General features: G+C 39.3%; 1 protein-coding gene across 9 annotated transcripts in view; it reads right to left on the reverse strand.

Moving 5' to 3' along the window:
- Positions 1-803: 803 nt before the first annotated feature.
- The window catches only part of LOC127416037 (SUN domain-containing ossification factor-like), a 66,488-nt gene continuing 51,376 nt past the window's right edge, over positions 804-15,915 (reverse strand). For 8 of the 9 annotated variants that reach the window (XM_051655124.1, XM_051655121.1, XM_051655120.1 and 5 more), the window contains 8 exons: positions 14,813-14,903; positions 11,748-13,004; positions 11,552-11,639; positions 9,920-10,024; positions 9,653-9,801; positions 9,286-9,377; positions 6,949-7,004; positions 804-4,466 (listed from right to left, as the gene is read on the reverse strand). In XM_051655124.1, the coding sequence (XP_051511084.1) occupies positions 3,963-4,466; positions 6,949-7,004; positions 9,286-9,377; positions 9,653-9,801; positions 9,920-10,024; positions 11,552-11,639; positions 11,748-13,004; positions 14,813-14,903 (2,342 nt within the window). In that variant the 3' untranslated portion in view covers positions 804-3,962. The remainder of the gene's footprint in view (positions 4,467-6,948; positions 7,005-9,285; positions 9,378-9,652; positions 9,802-9,919; positions 10,025-11,551; positions 11,640-11,747; positions 13,005-14,812; positions 14,904-15,915) is intronic. The other variant, XM_051655126.1, reaches the window with a different exon arrangement.

Raw genomic sequence — 15,915 nt, forward strand, 5'->3', positions numbered from 1 at the left:
TCTGCAGAACTGCCGCTCACTGGATGTTTTTTGTTTCTGGCACCATTCTGAGTAAATTCTAGAGACAGTTGTGTGTGAAAATCCCAGGAGATCAGCAATTGCAGAAATACTCAAACCAGCCCGTCTGGCACCAACAATCATCCATGCGATTATCTAATCAGCCAATCGTGTGGCAGCAGTGCAGTGCATAAAATCATGCAGATACGGGTCAGAAGCTTCAGTTAATGTTTACATCCACCATCAGAATGGGGAAAAAAATGTATCTCAGAGATTTGGACCGTGGCATGATTGTTGGTGCCAGACAGGTTGGTTTGAGTATTTCTGTAACTGCTGATCTCCTGGGATTTTCACGCACAAGTCTCTAGAATTTACTCCGAATGGTGCCAAAAACAAAAAACATCTAGTGAGAGACAGTTCTGTGGACAGAAATGCTTTGTTGATGAGAGAGGTCAACAGAGAATGGCCTGACTGTTTGGAACTGACAAAGTCTACAGTAACTCAGATAACCACTCTGTACAATTGTGGTGAGAAGAATAGCTTTTCTGAGATGCGGGTTTGTGCTGTTTTGGCGGCACGATGGGGGACCTACACAATATTAGGCAGGTAGTTTTAATGTTGTAGCTGATCAGAGTATATATATATATATATATATATATATATATATATATATATATATATATACACACACACACACACACACACACACACACACACACACACACACCTATATATACAGTTACCCAGTCCTTTCTTGTAGTGTGCAAAACTGTGAAGGATTCACACACTAATAAATACACACTGAATGAAGACAACAAAGTGTTTTATTAATAAATTCACAGTTTCTAATGGCACTACACCTCTCTAGTTACAGTTGCTTCTGGAAAACAAAAAATAAAATACTGTGCTGTTCATCCTCAAACATGATCAGATTGAATTTGGGCGCCACCTAACGGACGATTAATACAACGAACTTTGGCCACTAGAGGGCGCCCTACTAAGAAAAAAGCAATTGTACGAGGTGTGGTGTAGAAAAACAAAGGCATGTGTAGTTGGTTCTCCAAAGTGCACAGAAGAGTCTGCGTCACAGAGACACGCAGAGGTCTATACTAACTGGGGTACTGGAAAGATTAATCTCCAAATATTTTTCAACATACACACTGGTAGAGAAAACATCCTTACACACTCAAAAACAACTCCACAAGCATAGATCAATTAACATAAATACAAATAAAAAAAAAAAATCATAAAAGGTAGTAAGAAGAATCACAGCAGAGTCTCACGCAGAGATGGTCCATTCTACACCATCCCAATATTTCCCTTTTATTTAAACTTAAATTAATATGCTTTAATCCCACAGTTTGATAAATGGTCAATGATGGAACCATTTGCATGAAAGAAAACATTTATGACCAATCAATCAGCCTATTCACGTGATAAATAGTCTCAAACATTTAAGCAAGCAGTGGACACAGGGCCGTAGCTAGTGGGGTGAAAGGTGGTAAAGATTGTATATTCATGGGGCCCAGAATTCCTTGCTACGACCCTGTGGACACACACACACAAAGTGTGTTAAGAGCAGCATGGAGTGTGTGGAGAGTTGAAGAGAGAGGATGCTGGACACACATTACATATAAGCATTACACATACATGATAGATTGTGGATCACAGAAAAGACAAATCGAACAGTTGCTTTGCTGGACACATGCATATAATATGCACAAAGATGAGAACTCTGGCTTTCTTACAATTTATCTCAAAACCAGAAACAAATTCAGAGCTTGTCAGAACAGATCCAAAAGAACAGCAATCACAGATTCAGCTTCCTCTAGCATCCAATTTAACCAATCAGATGCTGAGCCAATCAGATGTGCTTATAAAATTCTGACATCTCCATGATAACATTAAAGGGATAGTTCACCCAAAAATGAAAATTCTCTCATTTACTCACCCTAATGCCATCCCAGATGTGTATGACTTTCTTTCTTCTGCAGAACACAAATTAAGATTTTTTGAAGAATATTTCAGCTCTGTTGGTCCATACAATGCAAGTGAATGGTGGCCAGAACTTTGAAACTCCAAAAAGCACATAAAGGCAGCATAAAAGTAATCCGACTCCAGTGATTAATGTCTTCAGAAGCATTAAGTCCTTTTTTACTATAAATTCTTGTCCCTGCCCAGTAGGTGGCGATATGCATGTAGAATGTGAAACGCCAAATACAAAAGAAGAATGTTAAAGTGGAGCTTTGTAGTAAAAAATGACTTAAATATTGATCTGTTTCTCAGCCACACCTATCATATCGCTTCTGATGATATAGATTTAAACTCTGGAGTCATATGGATTACTTTTATGCTACCTGTGTGTGCTTTTTGGAGCTTCAAAGTTTCAGTCAACATTCACTTGCATTGTATGGACCAACAGAGCTGAAATATTCTTCTAAAAATCTTGTGTTCTGCAGAAGAAAGAAAGTCATACACACCTGGGATGGCATGAGATTGAGTAAATGATAAGGAAAATTCAAATTTTTGGGTTAACTATGCTTTTGAGCATTAGAAACAATTATTTTTGTATTTTTTTAAAATATTTATTAGATTTTGATACAAATGAATAAATTAAATAATATTCAAAATTAATAATGTCATTAAAGAAGTCAAAATGTATTCAGAAAGTGTAAAGTGACTCAGAATCCAGCTTTCTCAATCAAAATCAAAAAAAAAAATTTTGGAGAACAGGAAGGTATGTGTAACTTACCGCTTGCATCTTTAAAACTTGAGAGCTCTACATATGGAGGTTGCAGCTCGTTTGTCACTTGACCGTGATCTCATAGAGCCCAGGTCACTTTTAAATAAATAAATACATAAATAATCATCTCTTAAAATAACAAAGTCCCCTACAAACTCCCTGCGTACATATAAAGTGTGGAAGAATTAACAAATGTATGTCTGAAAGTGTTTTTAAATGACGAACTAGTCTCTTTCTCTTAAGTTGGCTCTACTAAACACACATAACAAGCTGTAAACATTTGAAAGAGCTGGAGACTGAGCACATGATGGTGCTGTTGGGGGTGTGAAAATATGTAAATATTCATAGATGTATATGTATAAATGCAAGTGTGTATATGCATGTGTTCGTTCAGGCCCAGTTTGGGTTTGTTGGTCACACTAGAGTGCAATTTGGAGGAACTTATACATAAGTTGTCTGTAAAAGACAGATGAATAAGAAATAGAGAAGACAACAAGAAAGAGGACTGGATCTGTACTTCATTCAGCTCTGTTCACTGGATTGAAGCCCTGTGCTTTGTGACATCACTGGTCCCACAAACCAACCACACAGAATGACTGGCATGCGTTACGCACTCACACGTAAAAGACAGACACGATCACTTTCATCACCAACAAGGAAAAGTCAGAGAGTGAAGGGGGATGAAAGAAAAGAAATGGACACCTGAGGTCATGTTAGTGTAATTTGAAAGAGCGCCATCCCAGACTCCAGGAGCAACAGTGTTATGTTCTGTGGAGGAGGGGCTGGAGAAGGACTGCTGGATTCAGACAGTTCACCTTTCCCCTCTCAGTCAGTGTTAACATCCACTACATAAACAGTCCAGTACAGAGGATAGGAGGACATTAAATTAAGTTTAATTCACACTTGCTAAGTTTCAGTCCTATTTTTTACCAGAATAATAATTTTAAAAAAAACCCTGTTAAAGAGAATAACAACAAGGATCCTTCAGATTTCTGGTGGTCATACATTGTGAGGATTTTCAAATTAATAAAAAGGCACATAAACCAGGAGTTCTGAAAAGGATGTAGTGATGTGGGGAAAGATGAAGCCAGGATCACCACTGCACTGGAGCGATCCAAAATGAAGGTGAGCTTAAGGAAGTAAAAGAAAGGTGGCAGCACGAAAGCGGGTTCTAGGATACCGGTGAAGTGACTCACTAAGTAACACAGCTACAAAAAAAAAATCAAACTCGTCCCGTTACAGCTGTCCTTCCAAATGTGGTCACGCCCAGTTCTGCCTTTCCCTTCATGAGTTCCTCCAGCGTCGGCATGACACCCACAGTTACGGGAAGGGGTGTGTGCAGTATTTCCCCCCCAAACTGCCCCTCCTGCTGCTCGGCATTCTTCAACCGCCGCTGTTTTAGAGACTTCTTCTCTATCTTGCTCTTGGAGGGAGGGATGATGGGCGGGACATCTCCGTTGCAGAGGGCGGGGTCATGGCCATTCATCGAGGGAGTGCAGCTGAAGGACTCCTCAGACAGCGTAGAGACGAAGCTTTCGGAGCTGCCCTCCGACGCCCAGTCCCTGGATGATGAGCAGGTGGACGTGTAGCCGTCGAATCCCGAAGGCAGGAAGTGAAGAGAAGATTCACCGTTGCACTTGGGTCCGCAGTTAGTGTCCGTCTGCGTGGGGACAGAAGGCCGGAGCGTCTCCACTCTGTCTCCTCCTTTTGTCTTGCAGCGTTTCTTCTGAAAGACACAATAAACATATTTATTTTATGTCTAGACCATGCATTTAGAGGGTTATTTAAAAATTTAGTGCTGCTGTAACCATCTTTGTGCTGAGCAGGAACTAAAAAAGGAATGGAAATGAAAAAGTTTTTTTGTGCTGATAATAGGAACGTAAAGGAAATCCCTTTCGATTGTTCTGGAGAGAAAAAATTATTTCTAATGCTGGTAACCGGTTAATAACTGGTTAATTGTGTTCTGAGAATTTTTTCATGAGCCAAATACCAAAGGATTTAACACAGAAAAGTTTTGGGAATTACAACACTTCATGTTGCCTGAAAAAATTAGGCTTCTTTCCTTTTAGTAGAACATGATAAGCATGCGCTTTGACTCTGAAGCACACCGCTTCTTTAAAAACTCATGTAAAATAATAATAATAATAATAATAATAATAATTCGGCCCCCGAAAGGTGATGTTTAGTGACGTTAACATTCTGCGTGCATGCCGGAAAGAGATATATAGGCTATTAATTTATTTTAGGTGGCCAAATGAATATTTTAGAATATTAAATATTTTAAAAAGTTTGAGGGGTATATTTAATATTAAGAACGTTACTTTATATACAGTGCATCCGGAAAGTATTCACAGCGCTTCACTATTTCCACATTTTGTTATGTTACAGCCTTATTCCAAAATTGATTAAATTCATTATTTCCCTCAAAATTCTACAAACAATACCCCATACTGACAACGTGAAAGAAGTTTGTTTGAAATCTTTGCAAAATAAAAAAAATAAAAATAAAAATGAAAAATCACATCGCTGCTGTATACTACGCATGTTATGAGTATGATGAAACACTTCAAAAGATACAATATAAATCAGAAACTGATGGCACAATAATAAACACAACACATTTACAGTGCAACCAGTATAGTCCACTTTACAAACAAATGACACATCTGAGCAGGTTCTTTTAAATTAATCGCTCAAAAAGACTAACAAATGAGCAGTGCTCGACAGATATGGATATTTCAATAGCTGGGTTTCCATCGAAATGTTTAGCATTTTTCAAGCGCATTTCTAAAAATTAGACTTAAAATACAAAATGTTGCTCGTTTCCATCCACTGCGTAATTGCACATTCTCATGAGGGAACCACCTCGTCATGATGGAGCAGCTGAATGACTTCCCTGCTTCGAGGAGAGTTTTATTTGCAAGACTGGAGCAAGCATCTAATTTTAAGTGTGTAATATTTGATATAATGGGGCTGAAATAGCTGCGATGCCCATATGAAGCCAGTCTCTGCATACCTGGGAGCACCCGCTCTCAAAACTGTTCTGGCAGATTGTGAGGACCCACTTTATCGACCAGCTGTGGGGGTTAAACACTTCCGAATGATAAGCGCTATGTTAAAAAACTTGCGTGCCAAGGTCTTATCTTTCATTGGGCCAGTCACATCAAGCTACTGTAATCATAATTATCATAAGACATGCACGATTGGTCAAAACGCATCATCATTTTGTGAACAAACTGTTTGCATCACCTTAATGTGCATTTTAACTAATGCGAAACTCTAGAAAATCTACCTCCTCTTAGCACATTAAATTGTATGTAAATTTAGAAAGTTTATTCGCATATTAAGCGTTTCCATTCAGGATTTCTTATGCACAATTTCAAAATGTGCATAAAAATAGTTGGATGGAAACCCAGCTAGTGGCCGATGCCGATATCTTGAGAGCAGGATGGCAATTAAAAATGCAGATAAACATAATACAATTTAACAACAGCAAAATAGATGTACACAAAATTTCTAAAGTGAAACAAACACTTATTTTACTCAATGTTGACTCAAATTTGCATAAACTTCAAAAAAACCTTAAACAGAAAATGTTCACAATCCACTGACATTATCTATTGGTAGATCTTGGAAATGACAGAAGGGAAAGTTAACACTTTTGTTAATTGGCCAAGCGAACATGGTTACTGGGCTGATGCCAATAATCGCAAAATGGCCAAATATCGGCCGATTAATCGGCCTGTCCGATGTATCGGTCTTTCACTACTCACGAGTTAGCAGTTTGAATCAGTACAACTCACTCACTGAATCTTAAATAGTTAGGACCATTTTTTTTTTTTTAATCATTAATGGGTTCATTAATGAACCGAAATCATTAAGTGGAGCCAGAAACATTAAATTCCTTACGATGCCCACCCCAAATCCTCAGTCAGAAAAGAAATGGTTAACTCCACGGCCTGTCAGACAAACTAACTAGAAGGAGCTGCCTTCCAAAACACTTACTGCTCTTTACATTTATAGGTGCATTTCTTTTATAAGACATGATTTATGTAATTAATGCAGTCCTTATTGTTACCTATTGTAACAGTAAACTTAACTAAAAGATGAGTAAGACCTGCTTAACAGACATCAGTACGGGCTGAAAGTGAAGGAGTGAGTGGGTCTTACTACTGTCATACACACAGTGGCCAAAACACACTCCGTACCTTTTTCTCTGGAGAAAATCTTAGAGGTTCTACAATGTACAAGTCATCAGGACCTACTAAAGAGGGGAGAGAAGGGGGAAGGTTAACGGAATGGAATGGCAAACAAGAACACAAGCATGACAGCCCTTGCAAGTAGTAGCTCAACTTATAGTGACTTTTTAAAGTACCTTACTGCAGTTCTTTACAGGTAAAACTGTTATTCAATTCTAATTCACGCTGTTGTATCTCATTCCGCTCTTCACAAACAAATCTGCACTTGAATGCAGCATAAATCATTTGCATAATTTGGTCATTTTGAAGCATATGAATGTTGAATTTGTCTTCACATACAGTATTGTGTATATGCTTCATTCCATGATGCATTGAGTGCAAACACATTTTACATTGTTACTACTTGCAAATGTCTAACATGTGCCAGCCGAAAGCATCATGTGCTAAAAATATCCAACATCTGCCTCATGAATACAAACCACTGATGACCCAAAGGCATGTTTGCACGCTCCAACACAGACACACAGATACACATGCTGAAGCAAAATGTGAGGAATAAAGGACGAAAGAAAAGAAAAACAGAAAGAATAAGGAGGATCTGGTATTTAATGTATAGTAGTTTCGGCTGTTTGTTTATCTGGCTGTGTTTGTTGTATTAGAGTTTTTAAAGCTACATAATTTTTTTTTAATGTTTTATGCTTAAAGAGATATAAAGTGGATACACAGGGTATACAATGGATATACTTGCACCAAACTTAACACATAAACGTCACTGCATTTGATAAAATATAAAACCAAGTGGATTTTTTTTTTTTCTTCAATCTTTTTAAGCAAAAGATTTCACAACAAGTTAGGCTGTTTTGCTAGGTTGTCAATGATAAACACAATAGATGTACTACTGTTCAAAATTAAGTGGAACATGTCGAAAAATGTCCATAGTTAATATGATGAACCTGTGGTTGCTCTTGAGACACCTATGTGAATTTGTGGGAAAATGACTTCATGCATCCAATAAGTCCTGAGACTAGTTAGTTAAAGGGATAGTTCACTCAGAAATAAAAATTCTCATCATTTACTTACCCTTGTGCCATCTTTCTTCAACAGAACACAAAAGAAGATTTTTAGAAAAATATCTCAGCTCTGTATTCCATACAATTGAATGCAAGTGAATGGTGATCAGACCTTTGTAGCTCCAAAAAGCACATGAAGGCAGCATAAAAGTAATCCATATGACTCCAGTGTTTAAATCCATATCTTAAAAAGCGATATAATAGGTGTGGGTGAGAAACAGATCAATATATAAGTCCTTTTTACTCTAAATCTCCACTTTCAGATGTGAAAGTGAAACTAAACAGGCACCACATGTGACTATTAGAAGTGAAAGTGAAAGGGGAGATTTATAGTAAAAAGAAAAAGAAGAAAAAAAAAAGGACTTAAATATTGATCTGTTTCCCACCCACACCTGTTCCATTGCTTCTGAAGATATAGACTTAACCACTGGAGCTATATGAATTACTTTTCTGTTTCCTTTATGTGATTTTTGGAGCTACAAAGGTCTGATCACTATTCACTTGCATTGTGACGACCTAAAGAGCTGAGATATTGTTCTAAAAACCTTTGTTTGTGTTCTGCTGAAGAAAGTCATACACATCTGGGATGGCATGAAGGTGAGTAAATGATGAGAGAATTTAAAACTAATTTCAAAAATGGCTCAGAAAAGTGAAAAAAGTTAGTTGTGAGAAAAAGTCTGACATAATCTGTTTGCCATTGCAACCTTGTTTGATATTTTGTTTTCTAATGCAGTGACATTCAGGCATTTTTTAAGTGTGTTTAACTGTCCAAATACTTTTTTGGGGTCACTGTATTTGATCAGGGGACTTTTGTTGCACCAAACAAAATGCAAGACTCAGTGCTGACATTCAACTACAAATCACACTGTGCTCCAGTTTAAGTCAGGCTGATACTGAACCATCGCCAGACATCGTGAAACTTGTGACAGCTGGAATCACAACTAGGTTCAAGCTGTAAACCGATCTGGCTATCTGTGCGGCATGGAAAACAAAAGGCCTGATTCTTCTGAGAAGAGCAGCCAAAATGAGAGCACACAATGTAAGCCACATGTTAAGTTGGAAGGTGTGATGTTAGTGGGCATCCATCTCGGATTCTCAAGCTGTAGCAAATGAATATGGCAGATTTGGGTCTGACTGAAAAAGACATGATATGTCAAGAACTACAGCAGAGGGAAACAATGTGTGTTACATGAAAAGTGGTGGGAAAGAGGGAAGAAGTCAGAAAAAAAGAGAGAGCTCTGACACCAAAACCCATTGGGTCAAAGGTGACTCTTACCTTCTGATGTAGGCAGCTGAACTGACTTAGAACGGACAAGAGGGCAAGACACTCTCCGTTTCAGACTCATATCATCATATGAGGAAAAACACCTGAGAATAAGAGAGAGGCATTCTTCATTCTTCTGAATGTAGTTCAATGCAGTTAAGTAAACAAATCTCAGTAGGACCAACATTACAGTATAATTATCTGCAACTACCGGTAGTTAAATCCTTTAGCTTAACTATACTGATCAGCTAATGAGTCAAGAATAGTCTTCAACTAGGCACTTTATTGAAATAATGTTTGTTACGCATTCTGAAAATTCAACTTTTCAATAAATTTTTTTATTTTATTTCATAACTCGTTTCACAGTTGTGTGTTGTACCTCTTAGGGCTGGGGTAATGGTTGCTCATGGGAATGGTTGAGCTGCTGTTGTGATTGGGTGAGCTCCTGTAGCACTGCATACAGAGCAGAAAACCCAGCATCAGGCACAGGATCAGAGACAGCACCAGATAACTCTGTCTGTCAGACACCTATAACACAAACATTGTACAATAGATTTGATATACTGTATCTTTAACATACATTACAAGGTGGCATGTGATTTTAAGCATTAGACTGGAAAGGAATGAGATGTACGTGTTTGTATACCTCTCTCTGTAGCTGGGCAACAGTGGCAGACAGGTTCAACATGATCTTGGTGGCATTCTCCAGCTGGCTCTGTAACATCTGAATAGACTCTGTCTGTTTCTGGTCCTGAACACACACATGCATGGATTAAGATAACATCACTGACCTGACATAATCCAGAACACAAACTGTTCATCTAAATGTTAAGCTGAAAACCTACACATGCCCCAGTGGCCCCAAGAAGTATTTTGATACTAAATCAACACTAGAATACATTAATGTAATTCTATAAGATAACAAAAATGTCAAATGAAGTGGCATCTGCAAACATAATTCTAGAAATTTTCTCAGAACTAACTTCGCTCTGAGCCATTGTTGCAATGATTATAAACCAACTGGTCTCAAATTAATTTATAGTGGATATATGAAATCAGTTTCCCTCAATTTCAAACAGGTGACCTAGCTGAGTAACCACAGGTGTTGTTCATTACATCAACCATGTTCTACTAATATTTGACAGCAAGAACGTTTCCAGATACTTTTGTCTTTATTTTGAACAATATATATTGTTTCATCATTTAAAGCCAATCAAGCTTTGTAAGAAATGTTTTGTATGAAAATTGTGCTTTCTTTTTTAAAAGAAATGCCACTTGGTTTGCTATTTTGATGTTTAATGCAAAGGCATTCATACATGAATAAGAGCGGCTTAAGTGTCCAAATACTTTTTGGGGCCACTGTATGTTCCAGGATCCAAAGTAATAGTTCATGTTATGGCCTAGTTTAAAAGATCTGTGCGACCAGAGAAATACCGATATATTGGTCTACCTCTATAAAATCAATGTCGATAGTTGCAGATAGGTTTTTTTTTTATTCTCCCGGGTTCCTCCTCCGGAAATTACAGTCCAGAGCACGCATGCTGTTTAACAGTAATTGCTTAGATGCGCATACACAAAACACAGCGACTCTGTCAATGACAGCTAACTAAACATTACTGGATGATAATATGTCTCTGGTGGATAATCCCTTTGCTCAGGTCAAAATGGGGGCATTATTGTTTCTTGTTTACAGGAGCGAGTCTGACTGCTATGGTGATCACTTGTCAATCACTGCAACTGTGGGAGAAAATCTTGTATTTCATACACACATGGAATGAAAATTTAGCAGATTTACGCTTGCATTTAAATGCGGTTGTCACACACAAAACATAGTGTGTACATGGCTATTGTGTCTCCAAACTCATCTCTTGTGAATAATAATTAAAATAAAAACTCCTCTGGTGAAATATATAGGCTATAAAAAGCTTAATTTGGTAAATACCTAATAATAGAGCATTGTAACACTGCCAAATATTCTTCATTTCAAAATAAGAGTCCATAAATAAGCAAGTGTATTTCAGGCTTGTTTATAGTTAAAAGTCCCGCGTTATGCACCAAATCTTAATTTATTATTGGGATTTTGGGAATTTTATTCATTTTGGAATCCTGCGGCCTCTATGTCTGTGACGTCATAGTAAGGAAAGACTGAGAAACATTCTATAAATCGATTTTAAAAACTACTGGCTGATTAATCTGTTATCTGCCTTTTCCACCACCTTAGTTATCGTTATCGGCAAAATCCACTATCGGTCAACCTCTACGTGGGACTGATAATAACCTGCTCCTCTGCAATTCTGGAGGTGTTCTGCAGTTTGATGATGGTCTTGTTGAAAGCTCGCTGCATCTCCTCCATCTGTTTACGATACCTGAGTGACAGCAGCACAGATCAATCAGAAGGTCATATTTGACTGAAATGTGGTCTACAAAGCTAGCTTGAGTTGGGTAGCCTGTGTGTACTGTCTGTAATTGTGTACCTCTGGCTAAGCTCTTCCAGGTATCTGCTGCTGAGTGACATGTTCATCTCCAGTGCTTTAATTCTGTTATTCAGTCTCATGAACACTGATTCCTTCTGGTTGGATCCATGCACCTGATTCCCATTGCCGTTTCCATTCCCATGGCCAATTTCTGCATTTGGCTGTTCTGCATAAAACTCTCCAGCAGTCCGGTGTGGTCCTGTCTGGCTGAGCAGAATGTCGTCTACAGTCTCCTCTTGTTGAGACGGAGGGAATTCAGAGACCTCTGGTTGGGAAGCCACAGCACCGTGGTGTGGGTCTTCCACCCCTGTGGCCTTAACGTTGTCAGAGGCCTCTGGAACTGGGACGGGGAGCTCAGTAGGAGGCGGGATATCAGCAGGCCGAGTGTGGGTGGGCAGTGGCTGAACTGGCTGCTCTTTGGTGGGGATGAGGAGCTCCAGTTTGGAGTGTTCCGTCTCCACGCTGTGATGTTCAGTGGTGGTGGAGGTGAGCATGGAGGAGGTGGCGCTGGGAGTCGGGGCACTGCTGGTGCTGCTGCAGATGCTGACAGGGGTACGGGTCTCTGGGATGTTCTCCAGATACTGCGGACGCTGGTCCATGGGCTCTTCCGGTGGTAGGGACTCGGGGATGCTTTGGGTGGGGGTGTCAGAGAAGCTGTGTGGGTGAAGGGTGGAGGTGCGACTGGGCTCCAACAGGATGGTTTCAGGTGGGAGCTGGTTGGTGACCGAGGACTCTCCGCTGGAAGGCTGAGTCGGAGCGGTTACGGTTTCAGTGGGTGAAATTCTCTCGGCTTGCGCCTGAGAGGGCCGCTCTGCTTCTGGAAGATCCTCGGAGAGCACAGGGGTCTCTTGGGTCGCGGTGGTGGCAGGGAGGGGCTGCTGAGGAGCAGTTTGTGTGTCTGTGTCAGGTTGCGTGCGCTGTGCTTTGTGGCGGCAGTCTCTACGCTGGCGGCGTAGTGCTAAAGCTGCTGAACAGTAGCAATAAATGTGCTCGTGCAAAGATGCCAAGCAGGACAAAGTTGAGAGGTGCCCACAGTAAAAGGCACTCTCTTTCTCCCAGATGTATGCTTGTCTCCACTCCTCCTCAATGTCCTCCTCCAGCAGGGTCACTGTTGGTTGGGGGGCCTCCTCGTCCTCCTCTTCTTTAATGAGGATGACGACTCGGCTCTCCTCATGGGGAGGAACTGAAGAAGCTACGAGATCAGGAACCTCAGAGTCCTCTTTCACTAGAGTGGGATCTAACTCAAGAGGGTCCAGCCTGGAGGCAGGAAGACAGGGAATGGAAACACTTAAATCTCTTGTCTCTTAATGGAAATTTAAAGTAGAGTGAATATCTAAAAATAAGGCGTATTCACTGAATGCGTTTCAAGTCAACATGAAACCGTATTCACAACCCACTGTACTTCAGAGTAAAACAGAATATTCATAGAGAAAAGATTGTAGGGCAGGACTTGAGTTTATCCATCAGGAACTGATCAGATCGTGAAAAAGTGGGCATTCCAGAACAGAATGTATAAAAGTTTGTTGTCAATTATGGAGGACTTCTTCCATCCAGAAACACTCCAGCACCCACTATTGAGGAAACTTTTTAAAATCTATCATTATTTGACATTATCTTAAATAACATTACCGTTAAACAGTTAGTCCAACCAAAAATGACAATTCTCTCATTTACTTACCCTCATACCATCCCAGATGTGTATGACTTTCTTCAGCAGAACACATTTGAAGAAAGAAATCTCAGCTTAGTAGATCCTTAAAATGCAAGTGGATGATGATCAGACTTTTGAAGCTCAACAAATCACAGACAGTCAGCATAAACTTCATCCATACGACTCAGTGGTTAAATGTATGTCTTATAAAGCGATCCGATCTGGTGTGAAAAAGATCAATATTTAAGTACTTTTTAAACTATAAATAATTTCTTCCGGTCAGCAGCAGTATACGTGTGTGACGTAATCACGTTGGCATGTTCACGTGAGAACTGACGCACGTGCGTCACACCCAGAAGAGCAGCGCTGTTTACAACTGAGTAGGAGCAACGCTGTACAGAAGCTTCACTGGTTTTGGTTTAGATCTGTATTTGTATCTGCATGTTTCATAATGGCGTGTTTGTGTGCTTATCCTGGATGTCTCAACCGAAAGAAAAACATGAGATTACGTCCGTAACATGCCAACACGTATACGTCACACAAGAGACCGTGTGAATTTAGCATTCTCGTTTAGGCGCATACTGCTGCTGAAAGGAAGCGGTGATTTATAGTTAAAAAGTATTTAAATATTGATCTCTTTCGCACCAAAAAGGATTGTTTCACTTTAGAAGACATTAATTTAACTGCTGGAGTATGGATGACATTTATGCTGATTATCTGTTCTTTTTGGAGCTACAAAAGTCGGATCACCATCCTCCTGCATTTTAAGGACCTACTGAGCTAAGATATTTTTCTTCAAATGTTTTCTGCTGAGGAAAGAAAGTCATACACACCTAGGATGGCATGGGGTTAAGTAAATAATGAGAGAATTTGCGCTACATTACTGCACTAGAATTTTAGAAAGGCTGCATTATCAACAACAGTAACCTAAAACAAAGTCCAGATAGCTATTTGGCTAATGGTTAACATTATTTTCCCCGCCCACACAGACTAGGTGATGTCAGCCAAAAAACAAAGTCATTTTAGAAGTGGAGCAAATTATTTCGTAATGATAAAAAAAAAAATATGAAGACAGATGAATCGTGCAAGATAAGACCAGGAAACTGTATAAGGAAAGTAACCGGGGTCAATGTTGACTTCAAACATTTTTAATTATCCTTTAAAATGTATAAACTGATTATATGAATGTCCAACCTTTGTTGCAGTACATTTGTCTCTCGGTTATGCAGCAGCTATAATTTATTAGAGTTATAAAAGCTCTTACTGCATTAAAAGACTTAGTTGTTGATTTGGTATATAAGCAAACAATTAAAACCAGTTTGTGCTGGAATATGCTTAGTAGCTCGGGGCTCAGTACTGAGTAAGCATTTGGGGTTTTAATGTGCTTGATGAGCGAGGTGTGTATGAGACATACATAGCTGGTTGTTCAGTGGGGGTGGGTTCCGGAGTAAGTGTGGTTTCTGCTGACATCTGGGTGACGTTTTCTGTCCCAGAGGACACGTTTGCTGAAGGAGAGAATATAGAATAAGAGAACAGATTTTGACAGTGAGCGAGAGGGATAGAGAGAAAAAGAGGAGGTGAACATTGGTCTCCACACTCCCCTATCTCAACACAATGAGAGCCATTGTTCAGACAAACCTACCCGCGTTAGCCAACATCAAACACACACAATTGTGCCCTTAACTAGAAACAGGTGAAGAACTCTTGATAGGCTGAAATGATACAAATATATGGCATGGTTTAAACTTATCCAGAACAACACAGGACAAACAGACACGGTGGAGACAGCCTTGAACTGACAGATGTTTTGCAGCAACTGGGAATTATAGCAGCAATCTCAATGTCACATATCTAGCATATCTTTGCAACTGGGAAGATTACATTACCTAGAATATTTGTGTCACAGTCATGTTTAATTATGAAAAACAGGAACCTACTCTTGCATACATCTATAAAAGACACTCTTTAACATATGATGCCACCAAATTATCAGGAGGATTTCATTCTGAAAAGACCAAACCTGCCAGTATGTTTACCAACAGGTAGGACCAGTCCATAAGCCATTGATTCTATTGGTATACACGTTATTTGATCAGTTAGTGCAATTTTGTGTACATCACATTTGTTATCATTAAATCATATTATGTATATCAGCATTATTTTGGCTATTGGCCACCCTGCTCTCGATATCTGTCAACCACTATCTAACCATAAAAAAAAAAAACATTGTCCATACTGTGCTTTACCTTTTACAAACTTAATATAAACTTTTCTAATATAAGTGATTCATTAGACTGCAATCTCTCAAGAGCTATAGTAAAAATATTGTGTTAAATAGTCTAAATAGACGCCCACAATCAGACTGTTTATGGTATTGTACAGAGCAGCAGAGTGTTTTTAAACTTCACTTCTGCATGTAGGAAAGCCACAAGCTTATTTGAACAGCATTTTGTACCAGCTCTCTTGGGGGGCACGCACGCACACACAAACACCCTGGGAGTTTGATGTTGGCAAGCG

The sequence above is a fragment of the Myxocyprinus asiaticus genome, chromosome 25, assembly GCF_019703515.2.
Source record: "Myxocyprinus asiaticus isolate MX2 ecotype Aquarium Trade chromosome 25, UBuf_Myxa_2, whole genome shotgun sequence".
Taxonomy (NCBI): Eukaryota; Metazoa; Chordata; class Actinopteri; order Cypriniformes; family Catostomidae; genus Myxocyprinus; species Myxocyprinus asiaticus.